At 40.8% G+C, this 21,732-nt stretch overlaps 1 protein-coding gene across 9 annotated transcripts in view; it reads right to left on the reverse strand.

Moving 5' to 3' along the window:
- eps15l1a (epidermal growth factor receptor pathway substrate 15-like 1a) overlaps positions 1 to 21,732 on the reverse strand; it is a 419,830-nt gene that overhangs the window by 369,317 nt on the left and 28,781 nt on the right. For 8 of the 9 annotated variants that reach the window (XM_068016623.1, XM_068016624.1, XM_068016633.1 and 5 more), the window contains exon 2: positions 4,065 to 4,106. In XM_068016623.1, the coding sequence (XP_067872724.1) occupies positions 4,065 to 4,106 (42 nt within the window). Of the gene's footprint in view, positions 1 to 4,064; positions 4,107 to 6,691; positions 6,896 to 21,732 lie in introns of all 9 variants that reach the window. The other variant, XM_068016626.1, reaches the window with a different exon arrangement.

Raw genomic sequence — 21,732 nt, forward strand, 5'->3', positions numbered from 1 at the left:
TGCTACTTTCCAGTCTGCAAGAACCTTTCCAGAATCTATAGAATTTTGAAAGATAATCACCAATGCATCCACTACCTCTATAGCCACCTCATTCAACGCTTAGGGATGTAGCTCATCTCGTCCAGGCGACTTATTTAACCTTCAATCCAGTTAATTTTTCAAGTTCTACCTCTTTATTAATACTAATTTCTTTCAGTTCATTTTCACAAGCCCCTTGGTTCCCCAGTATTTCTGGAAGATTTTCTGTATCGTCCTCTGTGAAGACAGACACAAAGTGGTTATTTAGTTTCTCTGCCATTTTCTTACTCTCCATTATAAATTCTCCTGTCTCCGCTGGTAATGTATCCACATTTGTCCTTGCTAATCTTTTCCTTTTCACATAACTAAAGAAGCTTTTATAGTCTGCCTTTATGTTTCTTGCTAGCTTGCATACATATTCTCTTTTCCCTTTATCAGTTTCTTGGTCATCCTTTGTTGGATTCTAAATTGCTCCCAATCCTCAGGCTTAATACTTCTTCTGGCAACCTTATTTCCTTTGATCTAATGCAATCTTTAACTTCTTTTATTAGCCACAGTTGATTCATCTTTCCTGTTGGGTTTTTGAGTTTCAGAGGAATGTATATTTGTTGTAGGCTGTATAATACTTCTTTAAATACTAGCCATTGCCTGTCTGCCATCAAATCTTTTACTGTATTTTCCCAATCCACCATAGCCAACTTGTCCCTTATACCTTCATAGTTTCCTCTGTTCAGATTTAAGACACTAGTTTCAGAATGAACTATATCACTTTCAAATTTAATGTAAAATTCTATCATATTATGGTCATTATTTCCCAAAGGCACCTTTACATCAAGGTTATTAATTAGCTCTTTCTCATTACATAATACGAAATCTAAAATAGCCGATTCCTAGTTGGTTCTTCAACATACTGCTCCAGAAACCCAGCTCGTACACGCTCCAGGAATTCTTCTTCCATAGCATTAGTGTTGAGTGCGTTTACCCAGTCCATTTGTAAATTGAAGTTGCCCATTATTACTGTATGACCCATGTTACATGCAGCTGGAATTTCCTGATTTATACCATGCCCAACATTACCACTACTGTTTGGTGGCCTATAAACTTTCACCCCAATGTTTGCTGCCCCTTGCTGTTTCTTAGCTCCAGCCAAACTGTACATCTTGATCCTTTGATCTAAGATCCTCTCTCACTAATGTACTGATCTCGGCCCTTACTAAGAGCGCTACCCGACCTCCTTTTCCTTGTATCCAAAAACACTGATGATCTCTCTCCTGAATATATTGAATGACTGAGCATCCACAGCTCTCTGTGGTAGAGAATTCCAAAGGTTCCAGAACCCAAAGCGTGAAGGCATTTCTCATCTTAGTCCTAATTGGCCAACCACTTATTCTGACTTTGTGACCCCTAGCTCTAGAGTCCCCAGCCAGGGGAAAAAATCTTCCCAGTATCTACCCTGTCAAGCCTCTTAAGAATTTTATATGTTTCAATGAGACCACCTCTTGTTCTTCTAAACTCAAGGGAATATATCCCTAGTCTACTCAATAAAAATAAAGAGGATTTACTTAAAAGACTGGCAGTCCTCAAAGTAGAAGAGTCCTCTGGTCAAGATGGAATGCATCCTAGATTACTGAGGGAAGTAAAGGTGGAAATTGCAGAGGTTCTGGCCTCAATATTCCAATCCTCAGATGACTGGAGGATTGCAAATTTACATCCCTGTTTAAAAAAGGGGAGGAAGGATAAACCCAGAAGAGAAAATGGGTCAGTTTGGAAGGCAGAGCAAATATAGACCTGTTAATGCCAATTGAAAAATGCAATGCTGGATTGCATCTATTTTAATGCAAGGAGTCTTACTAGTAAGGCAGATAAATTGAGGGCATTGATTAACACATGGCATTATAATATTATTGCTATCACAGAGACATGGTTGAGGGAGGGGCAAGACTGGCAGCTCAATATTCCAGGGTATAGAATCTTCAAGCATGACAGGGGAGGGGGTAAAAGAGGAGGTGGCATTGCACTGTTGATCAGGAGTCAATTACTGCAGTAAGGAGGGATGATATCTTAGAAGGTTCCTCAAATGAGGCCATATGGTTAGAACTTAAAAACAAAAAGGGGGCAATCACTTGGCTGGGAGTGTACTACAGGTCTCCAAACAGTCAGGGAGAGATAGAGGAGTAGATATGTAGGCAAATCTCAGAGCTGTAAAAATAATAGGATAATAATAGTTGGGGATTTCAACTTCCCCAATATCAGAGCAAAAGGCTTAAAGGGGGCAGAATTCTTAAAATGCATACAGGAGATCTTTTTGAGCCAGTATGTAGAAAGTCCTACTAGAGAAGGGGCAGTACTGGACTTAATCCTAGGGAATGAAGCCAAACAAGTGGCAGAAGTGTCAGTGGGGGAACATTTCGGGGATAGTGACCATAACTCTATGATTTAAGGTAGTTATGGAAAAGGACAAAGATGGACTGAAAATAAAGGTACTGAATTGGGGGAAGGCCGATTTTATGATAAAACAGGATCTGGCCAAAGTGGACTGGGAACAGCTACTTGTAGGAAAGTTGACATCAGATCAGTGGGAGTCATTCAAAGAGGAAATAGTGAGAGTTCAGGGCCAACATGTTCCCATTAAGATGCAGGGTAGGACCAACAAGTCCAGGGAACCCTGGATGACAAGGGATATAGAGGATTGCATCAGGAAAAAAAAGGAGGCTTATGGCAGATTCAGAGCGCTGAAAACAGCAGAGGCACTAGAGGAGTATAGAAAGTGTAGGGGGGTACTTAAAAAAGTAATTAGGAGAGCGAAGAGGGGAAATGAAAAAACACTGGCGGGGAAGACAAAGGAAAATCCTACTGCATTTTATAAGTATATTAAGGGCAAGAGGATAACCAGGGAAAGAGCAGTGCCCATTAGGGACCAATGTGGCAATGTGTGTGTGGAGCCGGAGGACATAGGTGAGGTTTTAAATGATTACTTTTCATCTCTGTTCACTATGGAGAAGGACGATGTAGGTGTAGAGATCAGGGAGCGGGACTGTGATATACTTGAACATATTAGCATCGAAACGGAGGAAGTATTTGCTGTTTTAGCGGGCTTAAAAGTGGATAAATCCCCACGCCCAGATGAGATGTATCTATCAGGCTGTTATGTGAGGCAAGGAAGATGATTGCAGGGCCTCTGACACAAATTTTCAAATCCTCTCTGGCTAGAGGAGAGGTACCAGAGGATTGGAGGACAGCGCATGTGGTACCATTATTTAAGAAGTGTAGCAGGGATAAACCTGGTAACTGCAGGCCGGTGAGTCTAACATCAGTGGTAGGGAAAATATCGGAAAAAATTCTGAGGGACAGGATTAATCTCCACTTGGAGAGGCAGGGATTAATCAGGGAGAATCAGCATGGCTTTGTCACGGGGAGATTGTGTCTGACTAACTCTGACCTTTCATTAGAACAGGATGAAAGATCACAGACCTGAAACGTTAACTCTGCTTCTCTCTCCACAGATGCTGCCTGACCTGAGTATTTCCAGCGCTTTCTGCTTTTATATAGTGCCTTTCATGACTACCAGACATCTCAAAGCGCTTAACAGCCAATGAAGTACTTTTTGAAGTGCAGTCACTGTTCAAAATCATGAATGGTTGTGGTTAAGAGTAAATAAGAAGAAACTGTTTCCATTGGCAGAAGGATTGGCATAGATTTAAAGACAGATTTAAGGTGATTATCAGATGAACTACAGGTGAGATGAGGAAACTTTTTTTTAAACATAGAGATATGGAAAGCGCAGCCTGCAAGTGTGATGGAAGTAGATTCAACAGTAACTTTCAAAAGGTTATTGGATAAATAATTGAAGGGAAACAGATTGCAGGGCTGTGAGAGTAATTGGATTAATCCACCAAAGCTGACATAGGCCTAATGGGCGGAGTGGCCTCCTTCTGTGCTGTATGATTCTAGATTCTATGGTTCCACCAATTCAGGAACATAGTACCATTGCCCATGTAGCCGCATGGTAGCTTCAACAATGTGATTACCAAAGTAAAGCAGCTCACCTGCCGGTAATATGTCTCATACATGGGGTTTCCACTGGAAAGCTGCGAAGGAAAGAGGAGCATCAATTAACATGTCATTTTATAAACACCTGTCATTTAATCATCTGGGTTTTAAATCAAAATGAACACTAATTGATACCAACCTTTTACCAACATCAAGGACCAACTGCAGCCGCTCAATTAATGAATTATACAAACTGGTGAATGGGACAGGGGACAATGTCATCAAACTAATTAAGAATTGAAAGAGATTGAGGGTCTCAGTTGACTTGACAGCTCACTAAGTCCAAACAATGCAGAGCAAACAATAAAACCAATAGAATGTTTAACTATCTAACCAGTAATAAAGAACACAAATCGGAAAAAGTCCTGCTCAAAGCCTGTAGCACTGTGGTTAGAATATTGAATTCAATGTCAAGGGGCCTGAGTTCAGGAAACAGGGGAAACTTGAAGATTTCAGCCTTGAAAGGAGAGAAGACTGAGAGCTGATCTTGAGTAGTACAAGGGGACAGGCCCAAACTAGTAAAAGGCCAATTTCAGATCCATATTAGGGAGTTCATCACACAATGTGATCAAAAAAGGAGTCGTCTTCAGGGTAGAGCAGTGCCAGTGAAAATCCTCAAATCATTTAAGCAATAATTAGACTTTAGGACTTTCTGGACGGAGGAATTAATATGAGCTGAATGGCCTTCCATGATTATCTTGTGAAACACATTGCTAAGTGATAGCTTTAGTCAATGATAACACTCTTGCCTCTGGGTCATAAGGCCATAGGTTCAAGCTAGACTGCAGGACATAAGCACATAATCTAGGCTGATACTTAACTGCAGTACTGAGGAAGTGTTACAATATCAGAGGGTTGTCTTTTGGATGAGCTATTACACCAAGATCCCAAATATCTGCTCAACAGATACAAAAGATCCCATGTCATTATTCTATTCGAAGAGCAGGATAGTTCTCCCCAGTCTCCAGGCTAACATCTATCCTCAACTAACATCACTAAAACAGATTAACTGGACCGACCTGAAACTTTTAACACTGTTTCTCCCTCTACAGATGCTGACAGACCTGCTGAGTATTTCTAGCATTTTCAGATTTGCAAATCTCTCAATATTTGAAATTTGGCATTTGTTCAAAAATTTTGAGTATCCAGTATTACAATTCAGACTCTCTCCCAATTCATTATTCATGTCCATAGCAAAAGCTCATTTCTAACATCAGACCTGCTTCGCCTAGAATCCAAAAACTTATAACCCTAGGCATGCCATGACTGGGGCGACTATTTTCATCACAGTATTTGGCACTTGGGATTGCCCAAGTTTCACACCATGTACTCCTAGTCACTCTAATAGATGGAAAAAAAACCTCACCATCCAATCATATTGTTCAGGTTAAATTTACTAGTAAAATTTATTTACAAAGGTTAAGATTATGCAGAAACAACAGACCACAGCAAATAATCAGCAATGCACTGCTTGACTTGCACAATATTTTAAAGCAGGGCTGTCAAGGTTTTTTATCCTCATGCACCACAGATGTTGGCACCTTGGAGACCATACTTAAAACTTATACTCATACTCCCATTAATTTGTCCAAATCTCAAGTTGTTATTACTAACACTTCTTGATATCCTGAGTGGTGATTTATCTACCAATTAAGCTACAATACTGAGAACAGCCCTTGCATATCCCTAAGCCCACAAAATTCTGAAAGGTCAAACTGAGCAAGAACTGGAAGCACAAATAAAACAGTTGCATAGGTTTCAAGGGTAGGATTGTCAGGACGCAGGATCTAATATAGCCTATGGGTTGCATTTTGGATACTCCTGCTTTAAACTGTCTCAAAAAGAGTAAATCCCAATTTTGAATCCTTTTCGGGATCTTTTGACTGAGTGTTCATTCAAAGTAAAGTAGGCATTTCAGCTCCACAGAGTCTCTCCCACTACCATAACGCAGAGAAACAGGGAAGTCAACATCCCAAAACTGCTGTCCAGATACACTTCTTGACTTTCTTTTAAGTGGAGGCTGATTTCTTTGAAGTGAAAGTTCATATAAGTAAGAGATCTTAAGAGTTTGAGGCCAGATGGAAATTGATTTACATCCCACCAGCTAACAACTATTAATGTTTTCAAGAAAAGATTAATCTCAATTTTTGTTTCCTAAATAGCCATAAAATAATAAAGTTCAACTGAAGCTAGGACTTCACACAGATTACATCCAATTCCTACAGTATTTAAAACTACAGATGGGAAATATGAATATAACTTACAATCTAGATTGTTATTTGAAGTTACAGTTTAAAGGTCCTTGCTTTTAAAATCTCTGCAAAAACAAGAACATCCCCCAGTTCAACTTCAAAAACATCTGAAACACTGAATGCTAATGATTTCATTGTGGGGCTTAGCTGGCATAAATTAAATTGCTGATTGTAAAAGATGAATTATCAGCAGAGTGCGAACTATTTTGGTGATGCGTTCATTATAAATGGAAGCATTATTTCAACTCCTTAGCACTACCGAATTTAGTAATTCATCATCCCTACAATAATTACAAATTAACACATATCCAACAGATGAAAAACAGAACCATTGTACTTTTAAAAAGAAGCCATAAAGCAGCAATACCCACCTTAATAACTCACCAACTGCGCCCCTGGTTGAGCTGGGAACAGGTTGTGTTTAAAAAAAACTGTTCTCCTTCCACTTAAAGTACAAAGTTGTCACAGTTCAATGAATGATCAATGTGCAAGCGGCGGGAAAAGGAATTTATCCAAACTTCTCCTCTCATTTTGCAATTCTTCATCTACAACATTTAACAAATCACGTACAGAACCTAAAATGTAGAATGCCAATAGTAAAATTAATCTGTTACAGTATACATTGATTTTACTGCTGCCGTAATCTTCAGAAGGATTGCCATGACACTTGACACAGCTCCACTTCCGACAGTTTCAGAGTGAAAAATAGGGTGAAACAGGGCTCTGTACGACCCCCCCACTCAGGTTGGTATCATCTTCTTCATGCTCCTGACCTTTGCCTTCCCTGCAGATATGGCAGGAGTCTACACGCACACTAGGTCAGACAGCAAGCTCTACAATCATTCAAGACTGAAAGCGAAGACAAAAACACACTGCGCCCTGATCAAATAATTCTTCTACACTGGTGATGCTGCATTAGTCGCCCAATGGAAACTCAACACAAAGATTTATGGACTGTCTCTCCCATGCCTGAAACTAGTCCTCCCTGACTATAAGCATCAAGAAAACTGTGGTCATGGGACAAAGTGTTGCATCCCTGCCCCTGATCACATTAAATAATACCTCACTGGAAGCGGTTGGCAAATTCTGCTACCTCAGGTCCACGATGACAGACAGACTGTCCCTTGATGCAGAGTTCAATAGATGCATAGGGAAAGCAGCTACCACCTTTGGCCGACTCACGAAACGTGCATGGAATAACACTAAGCTGACCCTTAAGACCAAGCTCATGAAGAAAAAAGGGATAAGATACAGAACCAGGAAATAATGATAATGTATGTAGATGTTCAATATATGCAATGTTATGACCACAGCTTGCAACAAATTCAGCCCTTCAAGATCCAAATCACTTTATCTGGAGCATGCCGATCATCTAAAAATCAAACAAATTGTTTTTTTTTTAACCATAGTCAATTATGAGGAAAAGATATTAGCCTCTGTAATTCATAAGGATTAGGTTAATATTGTAGGGAAAGCATCTACCACCTCCAGCCAACTTGCAAAACGTGCATGGGATAACACCAAGCTGACCCTTAGGACTGAGCTCATGGTTTATAAGGCCTGTGTTCTCAGCACCTTGCTGTATGGCTGTGAAACATGGGTGACTTACAGCTACCAGGAAAAGAAGCTCAATAATTTCCATTTTCACTGTCTGCAGCACATTATGGGTATATTCTGGCAGGACAAAATCACAAATGTGGCAGTCCTCTCAAAGGCAGAGCTCCCAAGTATGTTAGCACGAATCAAACAGAGGCAGCTTTGGTGGATTGGGTACGTCCACAGAAAGGAAGACTGTCATATACCCAAGAACCTTCAAAATGGTGAGGTAGCCAGAGCCAACCAGTGGGGCATACAAAGCTTCGCTTCAAGGATGCTTGCAAACGTGACGTGAAGGCCCTAAATGTTGACTATCACACCTGGGAGTCACTAGCTGACCGAAGAGGGAAATGGCAACATCTCTTATGGGCTGGCATGCACCACACCACAAAGAACAGTGGCTACAGTAGCTTGGCAACAGGTGCCAACACTGAAAGCAACAATCCAAAACATCACCTGGCAGCTTCATGTGCAACACTTGTGGCAGAGTCTGCCTTTCAAGGACTGGCCTCCACAGACATCAGCAAAGATGCACCAAGTGGGTTTCCTCCGGGTGCTCCGGTTTCCTCCCACATGCCAAAGACTTGCAGGTTGATAGGTAAATTGGACATTAGCAATTGCCCCTAGTATAGGTAGGTGGTAGGGAAATATATGGACAGATGGGGATGTGGTAGGAATATGGAATTAGTGTAGGATAAATGGGTGGTTGATGGTCGGCACGGACTCGGTGGGCCGAAGGGCCTGTTTCAGTGCTGTATCTCTAAACTAAACTAAATGAAGACACCCCCATCTAAATGTAAATCTAAATGTTCATCATCGCTCATAGATGGAAGGATTCAACATATTTTTCCACAGTGAAATGGGTCCAAATTGCAGCTGTGCATTACATGCAAGAGGTTTCCATGAAAATTAACTTCAAAGGTTAGACTGAGGTCTTCCTCTGCACAGCAGAGCAAAGATGTAGGAGGCTGCATCTTGCATCATGCAGAATCAAAGCATGGAGCTATCTGATCACAAATCTGATTCGCAGTAAAATGGTTTAAAGGTGAAATTATTCCATGGCCTTACAAGAAGAGGTTACAGGTTAGCTGGTCATTATCACATTGCCACTTGAGAGAGCTTGCTGTGTGCAAACTGGCTGCTACATGTCCTACATTACAACAATGACAACACTTCAAAAAGTATTTCATTGGCTGTAAAGCACTTTGGGACATGCTGAGGACGTGAAAGGTCCTTTATAAATGTAAGTCTTTTTAGGTGATAAAAGACTGAAAAGGAAAGTAACAGGAACTATATGCCTCCAATTTGTGAGTTAAATTGGTTGGGAATGGGTGGGGGGGGGGGGGGGGCAACAGTCATCTCTAGACTGCACTCTTGCATACTGTATGGTTGTAGTGGTAGATGTCTGGGTGCTGGCTGCCACACAGGTGGTGAATAGAGCAGGGAAAATTATCTGAAAACAGTCTCTTCAGAGAAAAAAAAAGCTGGAATTAGATAAATTCTCCAAATACACCACACCAGGATTTCAACAATTCAGAACTGGCACGACTGAGTGAGTGCTGCATTGTTAGAGGTACCATCTTTCAGATCAGATGGTTATTTGAAGTCCTGTCTTCCTGCTCAGTATTGCACCATGGAATCAACCAACCTCACTATAGTGCTTCCACAAGTAGCTGACAACAGTAGTTTGAAGCTGATTTTTTTTTTTTAAAAGGGAAAGCTAACACCATGTGGAAAAACTACCTGACATTGCAAAGTGCAATGTAGAAGGTTCAGCGACTAGTGACCCTGATGGATAAGTGGGTCAAGGAGAAGTGAAGTCAATCTCAAAAATGTTTATTTCAATCGGCTGAACAGTTGTAATGCATACTGGCATTACAGGGCGGCACAGTGGCGCAGTGGTTAGGGCGGCACAGTAGTTAGCACCGCAGCCTCACAGCTCCAGCGACCCGGGTTCGATTCTGGGTACTGCCTGTGCGGAGTTTGCAAGTTCTCCCTGTGACCGCGTGGGTTTCCGCCAGGTCCTCCGGTTTCCTCCCACAGCCAAAGACTTGCAGGTTGATAAGTAAATTGGCCATGGTAAATTGCCCATAGTGTAGGCAGGTGGTAGGAGAATTGAGGGAAGATGGGGGTGTGGTAGGGAATATGGTATTAATGTAGGATTAGTATAAATGGATGGTTGATGGTCGGCACAGACTCGGTGAGCCGAAGGGCCTGTTTCAGTGCTGTATCTCTCTATGACTCTATAACTCTACTGATGTAACTAAGCATAGCAATAGTACTTTAAAAAATTTCACAAATACAAGATAGGTTCTGATGAAGAAGCCCCATTAGATTTCATCTTTCCAGAGCACAAACCTGTTACAGCTTTAATATCCACCCAAACTAAACAGAACTTTGATCATCCAAAGTATTTTCCATGTTGCTCGTCATGACAACCAGCTCCCAAGCTTCTGCCAATGTTATTCTATAGCCAGCCACAAAGAAATCTGCGAGAGCAGCCTAGGGATAACTCTCTCTCTCCTACCCCACAGGTGGGGTTAGGAACCTTGGCATGAATGATTACATGTGCAACTGGAACTTCAAACTTGTCCACACTGCACCGTTGAGAACACAGGAACAAGAGTATATCCTTCAGCCCTCGTCTATTATGTCAGTTAATTAGATCATGGCTGATCTGTACTTCAACTCTATTGTCCATCATGGACAAAAGTCCATCGATCTCAGGCTTGAAAATTTCAGTTGACCCATTTCAGTACAATATTAAAGGTGGTACAGTAGAAAATGGCATATTTTATATGAGATGTTAAATCATTGGCCTGCTTGGGTGGACATAAAAGACTCAGGGCAACATTTGAAGAAATGGGGAGTTCTCCCAGTATCCTGACCAACATTTGTCCTTCAACCAATACCATGAGAGAAGAGTGTCTAGTCGTTTACCTCATTGCTGTTTGTGGGACCTCACTGTGTAGCAATTAGGTGCATCACCTGCCTACGTTACAGTAGTGACTGCACTTGAAAAATATTTCATTGGGTGTGAATCAATTTGGAACACCCAAGTGTGATATGGGGCTATATGAATGCAAGGTCATTCTTTCTTTCATATTTAGAAAAATGTCAGTTGCGTAGAGTTTCAATTTCAGTTAAAATATAATCAACAAACTCATGCAATTTTAAAATTGTTTGTCTATAAAAACATGGCAGTATACCTACATATTTGCCATTATTCTTGGATGCAAGATCTTTAGCTTGCAAGTCCAAAAGCCCTAGCAATACAGTTTCAGAAAGAAAGATCTGTACTTACTGTCTACTCCTGTTAATTCAAAGTAGGCAAAATCAGAAATGATTCAATAATCTGAATTAAGCAATGTAAATAGCACAAAGTGGAATTTCATTGTCAAGAAACGGAATCTGAAAATTTAATTTAAGCAACTTTGAATTTAGACTGTGTAGCACATCAAAATATTTCAAAGCATTTCAAATAACAAATTATCTTCAAGTGCAGTGACTTATGTAGGCAAATATGGTGGCTATTTTGTGCATGGGATCCCACAAATAACATTGATGTGGGTAACTGGTTGGTTGGCATCCTTCCGTCTACATATGACGATGCGCACGCAGCAAACAATCCATTTAAGCGGGGTGTCTTCTCTTGGTGGACCTATGTTGATGGCTGTGAAGGCCAATCCTTGAGGGGCAGGTTCTGCCACAAGTGCCACACATGGAGCTGCAAGCTGTTCTTTTTGACGTTGGTGCCTGTTGCTAACAGGGTCAACTGAAATTAGTTGCTGTAGCAACTAATCATCGTGGTAGTGCACACCCGTCCACAAGAGGTGTCACCATTTCCCTTTTTCACCAGCTAGCGACTCCCAAATGCACTAGTCGGCATTCAGGGCCTTCATGTCAAGAATGCAAGCACCAAGCATCCCAATGGTCGTATGGCCCCAGCTACCTCATCACTCAGAAGGTCCTTGGGTGCGTGACCGTCTTCCATCCTGCGGACGTGTCCAATCCACCGAAGCTGTCTCTGGTTGATTAGTGCCAACACACATGGGAGCTCTGCCTTTGAGAGGACTGCCACATTTGTGATTTTGTCCTGCCAGGATGTACCCACAATGCGCCACAGACAGCAAAGATGGAAATTATTGAGCTTCTTTTCCTGGTAGCTGTAAGTCACCCATGTTTCATAGCCATACAGCAAGGTGCTGAGAACAAAAGCCTTATAAACCATGAGCTCAGTCCTAAGGCTCAGCTTGGTGTTATTCCATGCACATTTCACAAGTCGGCCAAAGGTAGCTGCTTTCCCTATGCGTGTATCAAGCTTTGCATCAAGGGACAGATTGTCGGTCACCATGGAGCCAAGGTAGCAGAATTTGCTAACCACTTCCAGTTGGGTTATTTAGTGTGATCAGGGGCAGAGATGCAACACCTTGTCCCGTGACCAGAGTTTTATTGATGCTTATAGTCAAGGAGAACAAGTTACAGGCACAGGAGAGTCAGTCCATGAATCTTTGTAGCTGAGTTTCCATGTCAGCAACTAGCACAGCATCATCAGCACAGAGGAATTCTCTGATCGGGACGTGATGTGCTTTTGTCTTCGCTTTCAGCCTTGATACATTGTAGAGCTTGCTGTCTGACCTAGTGTGCAAGTAGACTCCTTCCATATCTGCAGGGAAGGCAATGGTCAAGAGCATGGAGAAGAAGATGCCAAACAGAGTGGGGCCTAGGACTCATTCGCTCCATTCCTCACTCAGAAACTGGGAAGTGGAGCCATCAAACTGTACAGTGCAGTGCATGTTGTCATGGAAGGAGCGGATGAGACTGAGGAGCTTTGGTGGACAGCCAATTTTTCCCAAAATCTTGTAGAGCCCGGCTCTGCTGATGGTGTCAAATGCCTGGGTGAGATCTACAAAAGTAAGGTAACGGGGTAGACGCTGTTCCCTACACTTCTCTTATAGCTGGCATATGGAGAAGATCATACCCACAGTAGATCTGCCAGCACGGAAACCGCACTGCGCTTCCAGGTACACTTAGTCTGCAAGTAAATGGAGTCTTCTTTTAAGTATGACCCTGCAAAGGGCTTCCCTGTGATGTTAAGGAGTGAAATTCCCCTGTAGTTCTTGTAGTCTCCTCCATCGCCTATGTTTTTGTATAGTATGACGATTTTGGCATCATGCATCTCCTGTGGAATAGAGCCTACTGTGCAGCAGAGAAGGGTAGGTAACCAGATAATCTGTCTTTAGCAGTGTTGATGAAAAGAGGTCACCAGGAGAATTCATCACTCTCTTCTGAATAGTGCCATTGGTTCACAGTTTAACTTTTCGTCTAATGACACCTCCAACAATGCAGTTCTCCCTGGCTGGAGTGTTAGCATTCAAGCAGACTAAGGCTTGGCTCACAACTCTGACTCAAGAGGCAAGGAGTGCTACCAAATCAGCCAAGCTGAGAAACTACAGAAGAAATCTAAAAAGCATATCCAGACAATGAAAGACAGCCAACACTTGGAACAACCCCAATATTAATGCAAATTCCAGGATTATTACCACAGTAAACATGGATTCCCCACTTTGCCATTATGGTTATTACTTTAAGTCTTGATGCCCTTTGCTCATTTCCTGCTTTCTTTCCTTATGAAGCTCTCACAGGAAATGCTATTTCAAATAATTAATCATTTCTGATAGGAAAAGATCCTTCCACAAGGATGTGTTTTGTTAAGCCACTTTTATTATATTTACAGGATAGACTACACAAGAACTGCAAAACAATACAGAAGCCACAGGCACAGCAACCCCTCAGGAATCTGCCACACACCACTGCCTCTGTACTGAAAGAAACATCATCCTGTGGCAGTTCTTCTAGACCTTGATAAACAGAACGCTGAATACTATGGAGAGAAATGCAAGCTGGTTATTTAATTAAGAGATCCGAAGGACGTCAGACCGAAACAGTTAATAAGTCACACCTCCCAAATAATATACTTTGTTCAGCAGACCCAGACATTAGCAACTTGCCACACTTTAGATAACAAGTTACAATGGCACTGCTGTTATATCATAATGGAGAGGACTCCCCACTCCATTAGTGGATAATGGAACTGTCGGGCAAATCTCCCATTTGTGGTATGATAAATACGTGCAGCAGTACACCTAGGTAATGGGCGGGAGGGTGAACAAGTCCAATACAAAAAAAATGAAGCATTATGTACCTTCATTTAACAATCTAAAAAAAATGAAACATTAATAAAAGCAGCTCCAGAAGGAGGCAAAATCTTGCCTCTTTTTAATAATTCCTATAAATTATAGGGATACTGATAATTAACATTCCACTCTACTTTGACTGTGACTTTAATGTTAAGACTTCACACTCCCTACAAAGTGGATCATTTTGCCTGCTCTCTCCACTAAATAGATTAACAGTACTTTTCCCGAACCAAAATAAAATGTGATGCAAGCTCATCAGTCCAGGAGTAACTAAATGCAGAAGTCACTCACCAGAAGCTCAAGGTTCAAATCTGATTGATAATAATAGAGTGGAAGAAATTACCAATGTTAATCTGTCAATTGTGTATCAATGGTTTGATTATATGCAGGTGAAGGGTGTTAATTGGGGGGGTCTTAATTGAGCACATATAAGCACAGACTGGTGGAGAATTTGAGTGAGGAACTACATGTTTGTAATCCTTTTACACTACACAATAAATGCGAAACTGAGTAAAGCTAGGCTCCAGCATTATCCTTCCACAACAAGCTTTCTGGAGATTGACATGGTAGCAGAGGATGGTTGCCTAAAGCTGAAGGTTGGAAACTAGGATTTTTTTTCCATATAGAAAATTAAAATCTCATGGGCAATTGTGGAAAATATGGCAGAAATTAAGTGTAAATTGTCAGAGTATGATTACCCTCCAATGTTCTGAGTCTGAACCATATGACCAGTGGAAGAATGAAGTGGATATGTGGCCACGGGTTACATCTCCACCAAAGAAGAAACAAGGTATGGCCTTGGTGTGGTCACTTCCTTCCAAAATTAAAATCAGAAGTGTTCTGTGAACTGGATGCTCGTCAGTTGGATACTGATGAAGGGTTGGATCTTCTGTTAGAATTCTTGGATGAAATTTACAAGAAAGATGACCTATTGAATGAGACATGGTCAGACTTTGATAGATTTCGGAAGACAGATAGTTATTCAATGGAGGAATATATCACGGACTTTAACAGATCGTAAAGAAGATTGAGTAAATTCAATCTGGAGATCCCTGGTTCAGTGCTAGCATTTAAATTGCTAGATTATGCTAGGGTGACGCATATGGACATGTTCCTGATTCTAACTGGGGTTCAGTTCCTGGACAAAGACTCCCTGTTGGATCAAACAGCTGTTGTCTTAAATAAATTCCTGGGGCAATAGTCATTTCCTGCAGCTCTGGTAAAACAAAAATTCTGTGGTGACACAAAGAATGGAGGACTCAATGTTTACTAGATTTCAAAATGGTCTAGATACTGGAAGCAGGCATAAGTACAATGGAAGAGTTAACAACAGGAGGAATGAGGATGAAAGCACCGTTAGTAGGTCTGACTACTACAGTGGAAGACAGAATTGGAACAGCAATCATAGGCAACTGAATCCCAGGAATGCCCAAGGAACAGTTAACAGGTGCTTCAGATGTGATGTAAAGTATCATTAGGCAATGAACTGCCCTAAGTGGAGGGGCAGAGTCCTCAAAATAACAAATGACGCAGAAAATTCTGAGGCAGAAGAGGAAGATACTGATGAATCTGAATGAATTGTACTAGTCACAAGGAGTTTGTCATGTGATGAATGTGTTAGTTGCAGATTCGTTCGACTGTGCTGTATTGGATAGTGCTTGCACATCGACAGTATGTAGAACTGATTGGTTAGTGTTATCTGGATTCATAGTATAAAAGTACTACCAGCTTTAGGTTTGATGACAACAACACATTGAAGTCACTGAAGAGAGTAGTAATTCCATGTAAAATAGCTGGGGCAAGCCACTTCATCAGTACTGATGTAGTCTCCTTTGAGACTACAGCAAGATACCTTTACTGTTGAGTAAGCCTTCAATGAAAAATGGCACAAATGAAACTTGATATGGAGCATGATAAGGTTTTTGGAAAGTCAGTGAATTTGCAGTTTACCCAGTCAGGGCATTATTGTATCCCCTAAATAAAACCTGATGTTTCTAGTCAGAGTGTTAGAGTATTGATGGCTTCAGGCGTTAAGCATCAGAGATAAAAAGCAAATTCTCAAAGTTACACAGACAATTTGCTCACCCTTGTCAGAGATTTAAAACCTGCCAAAGGATGCAGGCGTGACTGATGAAGAATATACGAGGATAATCGAAGGGATTAGTAAAAAGTGTGAAATCTGTAAACAGTATCGGAGGACATCATCACATCCTATTGTCAGTCTTCCATTGGCATGTGACTTTAACGAGGTAGTTGCCATGGATTTAAAGGTATGGGACAAAGACAAGAATATTTTCATTCTACATTTTATAGACCGAGCAACTAGATTTAGTTTTTGGTGATTATAGACAGAATTGTGGGGAAATGGATAGAGATTGGACTTGGGAAGCAAGTTAAGTTTCTAACTGATATGGAGGGGAATTTGCCAATGACAAGTTCAGAGACGGGTGAAAACATTATTAGGACCGAGGCAGGAGGAGTGCACTGTTTATTCTAGTCCCACTTCTCCACAAGTCACAGCATATTTTAAATTTTCCCACTAATCAATACGGTCAATCATATACTCTATTTTTCCCAGAACAGAACATACTAACCAAGTTTCTTTAATAAACAAAAATCAGTTTATTATTAAACAAGTCTTAACCAGTAACGAAGTAAAGCATGAACACACAGGTTTTAAATTTTAAAGCTCCCTTTCTACCTTAGTCCCTTCACACTCTCGCGCGCACACACACATATATACACCGGTTAACCAAAAAAGATAAAAGGGATTTTTTAATATAAATTCAGAGCTCTGATACAGAAAAAAAAACTTGGGCAGATTACTTATGTAAAGTTATTAGGCTGCTAAAAGTCACTAACCAGCATATTAACTGTTAAAATCTAGCTATTATAAACTAACAAATAACTACTTATTATAAAATAACACTTAGCTTTAGTAGAATTCTTCTTTGTAGTATGGTAAAGTGGGAAAATTTAGGATAAGAAGGCACACGATGTCAAGGCAGAGGGATTCTGGGAGATTGTCAAGTTTTAAAATGCTTACTAGTAGTAAAAATGTTAGACCTTGAGAGCAGACAGTGGAGACAGCCTCTGCATAGATTTGTCTCATACTGAGATGAGGCACCCTCGGAAAAGTACAAGCATAGACATAAGGGAGTTAACACACAGACTCCTTCTATATACTACTAGCGGAAATGAAAAGGATGGCAAACATCACAAAACGATCCTTGGTTGGTTAAGTAAGGGATTCTTTGATACAAGACTAATCACTGATTGGGAGAGAGGAGGGTTAACTGCAAGCTGCCAGGATAAATTGAATCCTGATTTTGCCCCTATGCGGCAGAGAATTTTGAACAACAGGAAGCCGAGAAAGACATTTTTGCTCATTTTTGAAGAAAACAGATGAGATATGTTGTTTCAAAACTGGCATACAGTCTAACTTCTGAGTACATGTAGGCAGGTCACTGGGATCTTTCAGAACAGTTCTTTTCAGGCGGCATTGAGAATTAATTTTTCGCAGGCTTCCTTCAGAGACAAGAGACAGATGAATCGACAAAGTGGACTTCTCAGTCTTTTCGGGAAATTCTGGAAAGCGAGCTGGGTTGTGGTCTTCTGTCCTTCCTTGACACTTTAGCAGACTTGTCTTTATCTCACTCCAGAAGATAAAACGACACTGACTGACACATAACCAAAAAGCTTGAGTTTTTTTCTGCCCTTCCAGGTGTGCTCTGCTGTTACCAGACTTGCCCAATCAAAGGGGCGCTTGTCACTTCTCTGCCTGTTAACAGGGCTTCTGTTCCATCTTTAACTTGAGTCATGTGACAAACAGTAACATTGTTGCCAATCCGACAACCTCTGTATCCTCTTAATGACTCTTTTTTTAAAAATGGTCCAACATTTATTCAGTTTAACTATAAATTCCTTTAAGAAGATTTTAACAAAAAAACAATCACTTTCATAACAATATGAACATTATGGTTATGAATACTGCAGCTAAAGGTCCTTTCAGCAATGGACTTTGTGAAAGGAATCACACAGTGGTTGATGAAATGTTGCATAGAATCTTAGCTGGCCAGCCAAACTGCAAGTTGACAAGTGCCCTGGCATGGGCGGTGCATGCAAAGAATTTGCTTCAGATGGTTGGAGGATATAGTCCCTATCAATTGGTCTATGGGTGGAATCCCAAATTGCCTTCTGTACTGTGCGACAGCCCTCCTGCTCTAGAAGGTACTAGCAATAAGTTGCATTTTTTCTACACATTTGAATTCTAGGCTTTCATCAAGACTGAGGTCTGAGCTCTGAGGCATCCGTATAAGGCCATCTGAGGCAGAATTTAGTTCAGGAGATTTGGTGTGTTATAAAAGAGAGGATCATAGGGAATAGAAGGGCCCTGGTAAGGTGATGGTAAGACAGTAGTTATCAAGCATGGAAATCAAACTGCTAAGGTTCATTCCTCACGATTAATCGTGGTTGATTACAAAATCTCAGAATCTGAGCAGTTGATAGAGGGAAACAATGCACCTTGTACCTCAAATACTCATGTGTTTTGTAATGAAGGTCCTGAGGAACAAGGATTGGATAGTAATGTGAAGAATCATGATGCTCAGGAAAGAGCTATCACATTGAAAGGCCAATTGCCCCGAGTAAGTACCTGGTGATATATATATTCCAGAGAGGTCTAACAGATGGAGGGATAGATGCAACAATTGTGGGACGTGCAGGAAAATCTACAGAAATATTGGTTAAATGTTCAAGATGATGGCCAAGAAGCAAGGTCCATGGACTGGCAGAATGGGATGAAAGAGTGGAGGGTAAGAAAGCACAGTGCAAGTTCTAATAGTGGGTCTGGAAGTGACTCTTGTGTAAGGAAGCGATCACTTACTGGAGAAAGAGCCTCTGATAGTGTGCGAGGGAGATCTTCTAGCAGTAACCCCGAAAGACATCAAAGTGCCAATACAGGCCATAGTTTGAACAGATTCTACAATGAAACAAAGGCGAAAGAGCAGTCTCGGAATAGAATTAGAAGCAGAAGTCCACATGACCGTGAAGTTTTAGTGTCTGCCAATAAAATTGAGGATAAACATACGAGAAGCAAAACATAAGGAATGAGAGTTGTAGTTTGGAGTTTATTCTGAGGTACCAGATAGGAGACAGCCAGCCTTGTCGCATAGATGGATTTGTACTGAAAAAACCCTTCCCGAGAGAACTTATAAGGCTAAGGCGAGGCTAGTTGCGAGGAGTTTTGAAGAGCGACTGGGTGATACCGATATCAGAATGGACTCTCCTACAGCTGGAAAAGTAATCTTGAAAATCTTTTTTACTCTTTTGGCCACATATTCATGGGAGTGTAGATCCATTGACATAAAAGCTGCATTTCTGCAGGGTGATACTTTTCAAAGAGAAGTGTATCTGAAACCACCTAAAGAGACAACAGATGCAGAAGGAAAATTATGGAAACTAAACAAATGCATCTATGGCCTTAATGATGCTTCCAGGGTGTGGTATTTCTCGATGAGATCGGTTTTGTTGAAAATTGGTTGTATTCAACTAAAAACAGATCCTGCAATGTTTTATTGATAACAAAAGGAAACTTTCAGGCATCTTCATGATGCACATTGATAATTTATCGGGTGGTACTGCAGATTTTGAGAAATGTTATTAAGATTCGGGCAGAATTTAAGATTGGGAGTCAGGCTTGTGGGGCCTTTAAATATATTGGTTTATATATTAAGCAGACTAAAGGCCTGCTACCCAACCCGAACCCGACGACGTGTCGGGTTCGGTTCGGGTTGCACTTCTGGGTCCAGCATTCGGGGTTGGGTCGGGCTGGATCAGACACACTCTATCACCACCTCAGGTAAGTGACTCTAATGTTAATTTAGTTTTTGGACTTTAAAGGTGGTTTTGTTACAGTTATTTTAAGCTTGTGCAGGTAAGGAACAAAGTGAAAAACGGAAGGCAAGTTAAGTGATGGTCGGGTGCGGGTAACAATGGAAGGACTCGGGCTGGGTTGGGCTCAGGTCAGGTCTCATTTGAAGACCTGATCAGGTCTTTAAAGCAGACTAAGTCTGAAATAAGTTTGAATCAACAATCCTATCTAAAGAGTGTTACTCCCATCCTGGTTAATCGTGTTATGTCATCACAGAAAGATTATCTATCTAACGCAGAGACTGAGCAATTGCAATGCTTGGTTAGTCAATTAAACTGGTTGTGCACTCAGACTAGGCCTGATGCTAGTTTTGATGTGCTAGAGTTAAGCACGATGGTAAAACATCCAAAAGTTGAGAATGTTTCAAGGACAAATAAAACACAAAAACTAAATCTGGAGAAATGTGTACTGAAGTTCCCATCCTTAGGTGACCCAAAGAAAATGAAGTTAATAATTTTTAAGTGAAGCTTCACATGTTAATCTTGCTGATGGGTATTCGAGTGCAGCTCGTTTCATAATGTTTCTGATGGGTGAAAATGGAAAATGTTGTCCTCTAATTGTCAAATATTTTGGGTGAAATTCTGAACAAGGGACATACTGAAGTTAGGATACCTATTGAATGTTATGTGGATAATTGTTCTTTGTGGGACAATGTACACTCCTACAAAATGAAGTGAGAAAATACTACATATTGACCTTGCTGGATGGAAACAAATGCTGGAAAGGAAATCTCCAAACTTAATTGAGTAGATGCAAGTCATCAGCTATCCAATTTTTTCACAAAAAGAAATACTAGTACAAAGAAATTGTCAGGGGTGCTAGTGGAGGGGCATCTCACAATGTGATGCTTTGTATCCAATATGGATTGTTTTTAATGTTCTTTGTGCATGTTAATGATTTGTACATAAAGGAATTTATTTTGAAATGTTGTTTGAACGTGTCAATCAAGTTGTATTATAAAAGAAAGAAGGGAATCTGTTAATGTTAATTGTGTATCAATGGTTTGATTATATGCAGGTGAAGGGTGTTAATTGGGGTCTTAGTTGAGCACTTATAAGCAGACGCTCAGTGAGACTGGTGGAGATTTTGAGTGAGGAGCTACATGTTTGTAATCCTTTTACTCTGCACAATAAATGTGAAACTGAGTAAAGATAGGCTCCAACATTTTCCTTCCATAACAAGCTTTCTGGAGTTTATCAAGATCACCAGAAGGAACGGAATCCTTCTTCATTTTCAGAACCCAATGTCCATCGTTCCCAAACCAGATGTAGAGTAAGTCCCTCCACAGGCCAGACACCAAGCAAAGTTCCCTCTACGCTGCTCAGAGTCTACCGTTTCCAGTCTTAGACAATCACCACAACTGGACCAGTATCCTATACCAGGCATCCCTGTCACTCAGATTGTCCATCTGGTGCCAAATTATGGACAATTTCTACACCAGTTGACTAAGTTTTAAGTCTGCTGAAAATTACTTTCAGTATTTCTGCATTCATCAGAGAGGAATTTTCATTTCATCAAAGTTGAATTCAAATCCACATCATATAGGTGAAAGAACAGTTTTGTGCTTACAATACCACCCAGTATCTCCTCCCCTCCCCACCAAAATCCATGCAAATTCAGAAAATTCTTCAACCCTCACTTGTCCTTGGTATTTTGATTTCAAAATAAACTCACCCTCTCCCCA

The sequence above is a fragment of the Heterodontus francisci genome, chromosome 36 (genome assembly GCF_036365525.1).
Source record: "Heterodontus francisci isolate sHetFra1 chromosome 36, sHetFra1.hap1, whole genome shotgun sequence".
Taxonomy (NCBI): domain Eukaryota; kingdom Metazoa; phylum Chordata; class Chondrichthyes; order Heterodontiformes; family Heterodontidae; genus Heterodontus; species Heterodontus francisci.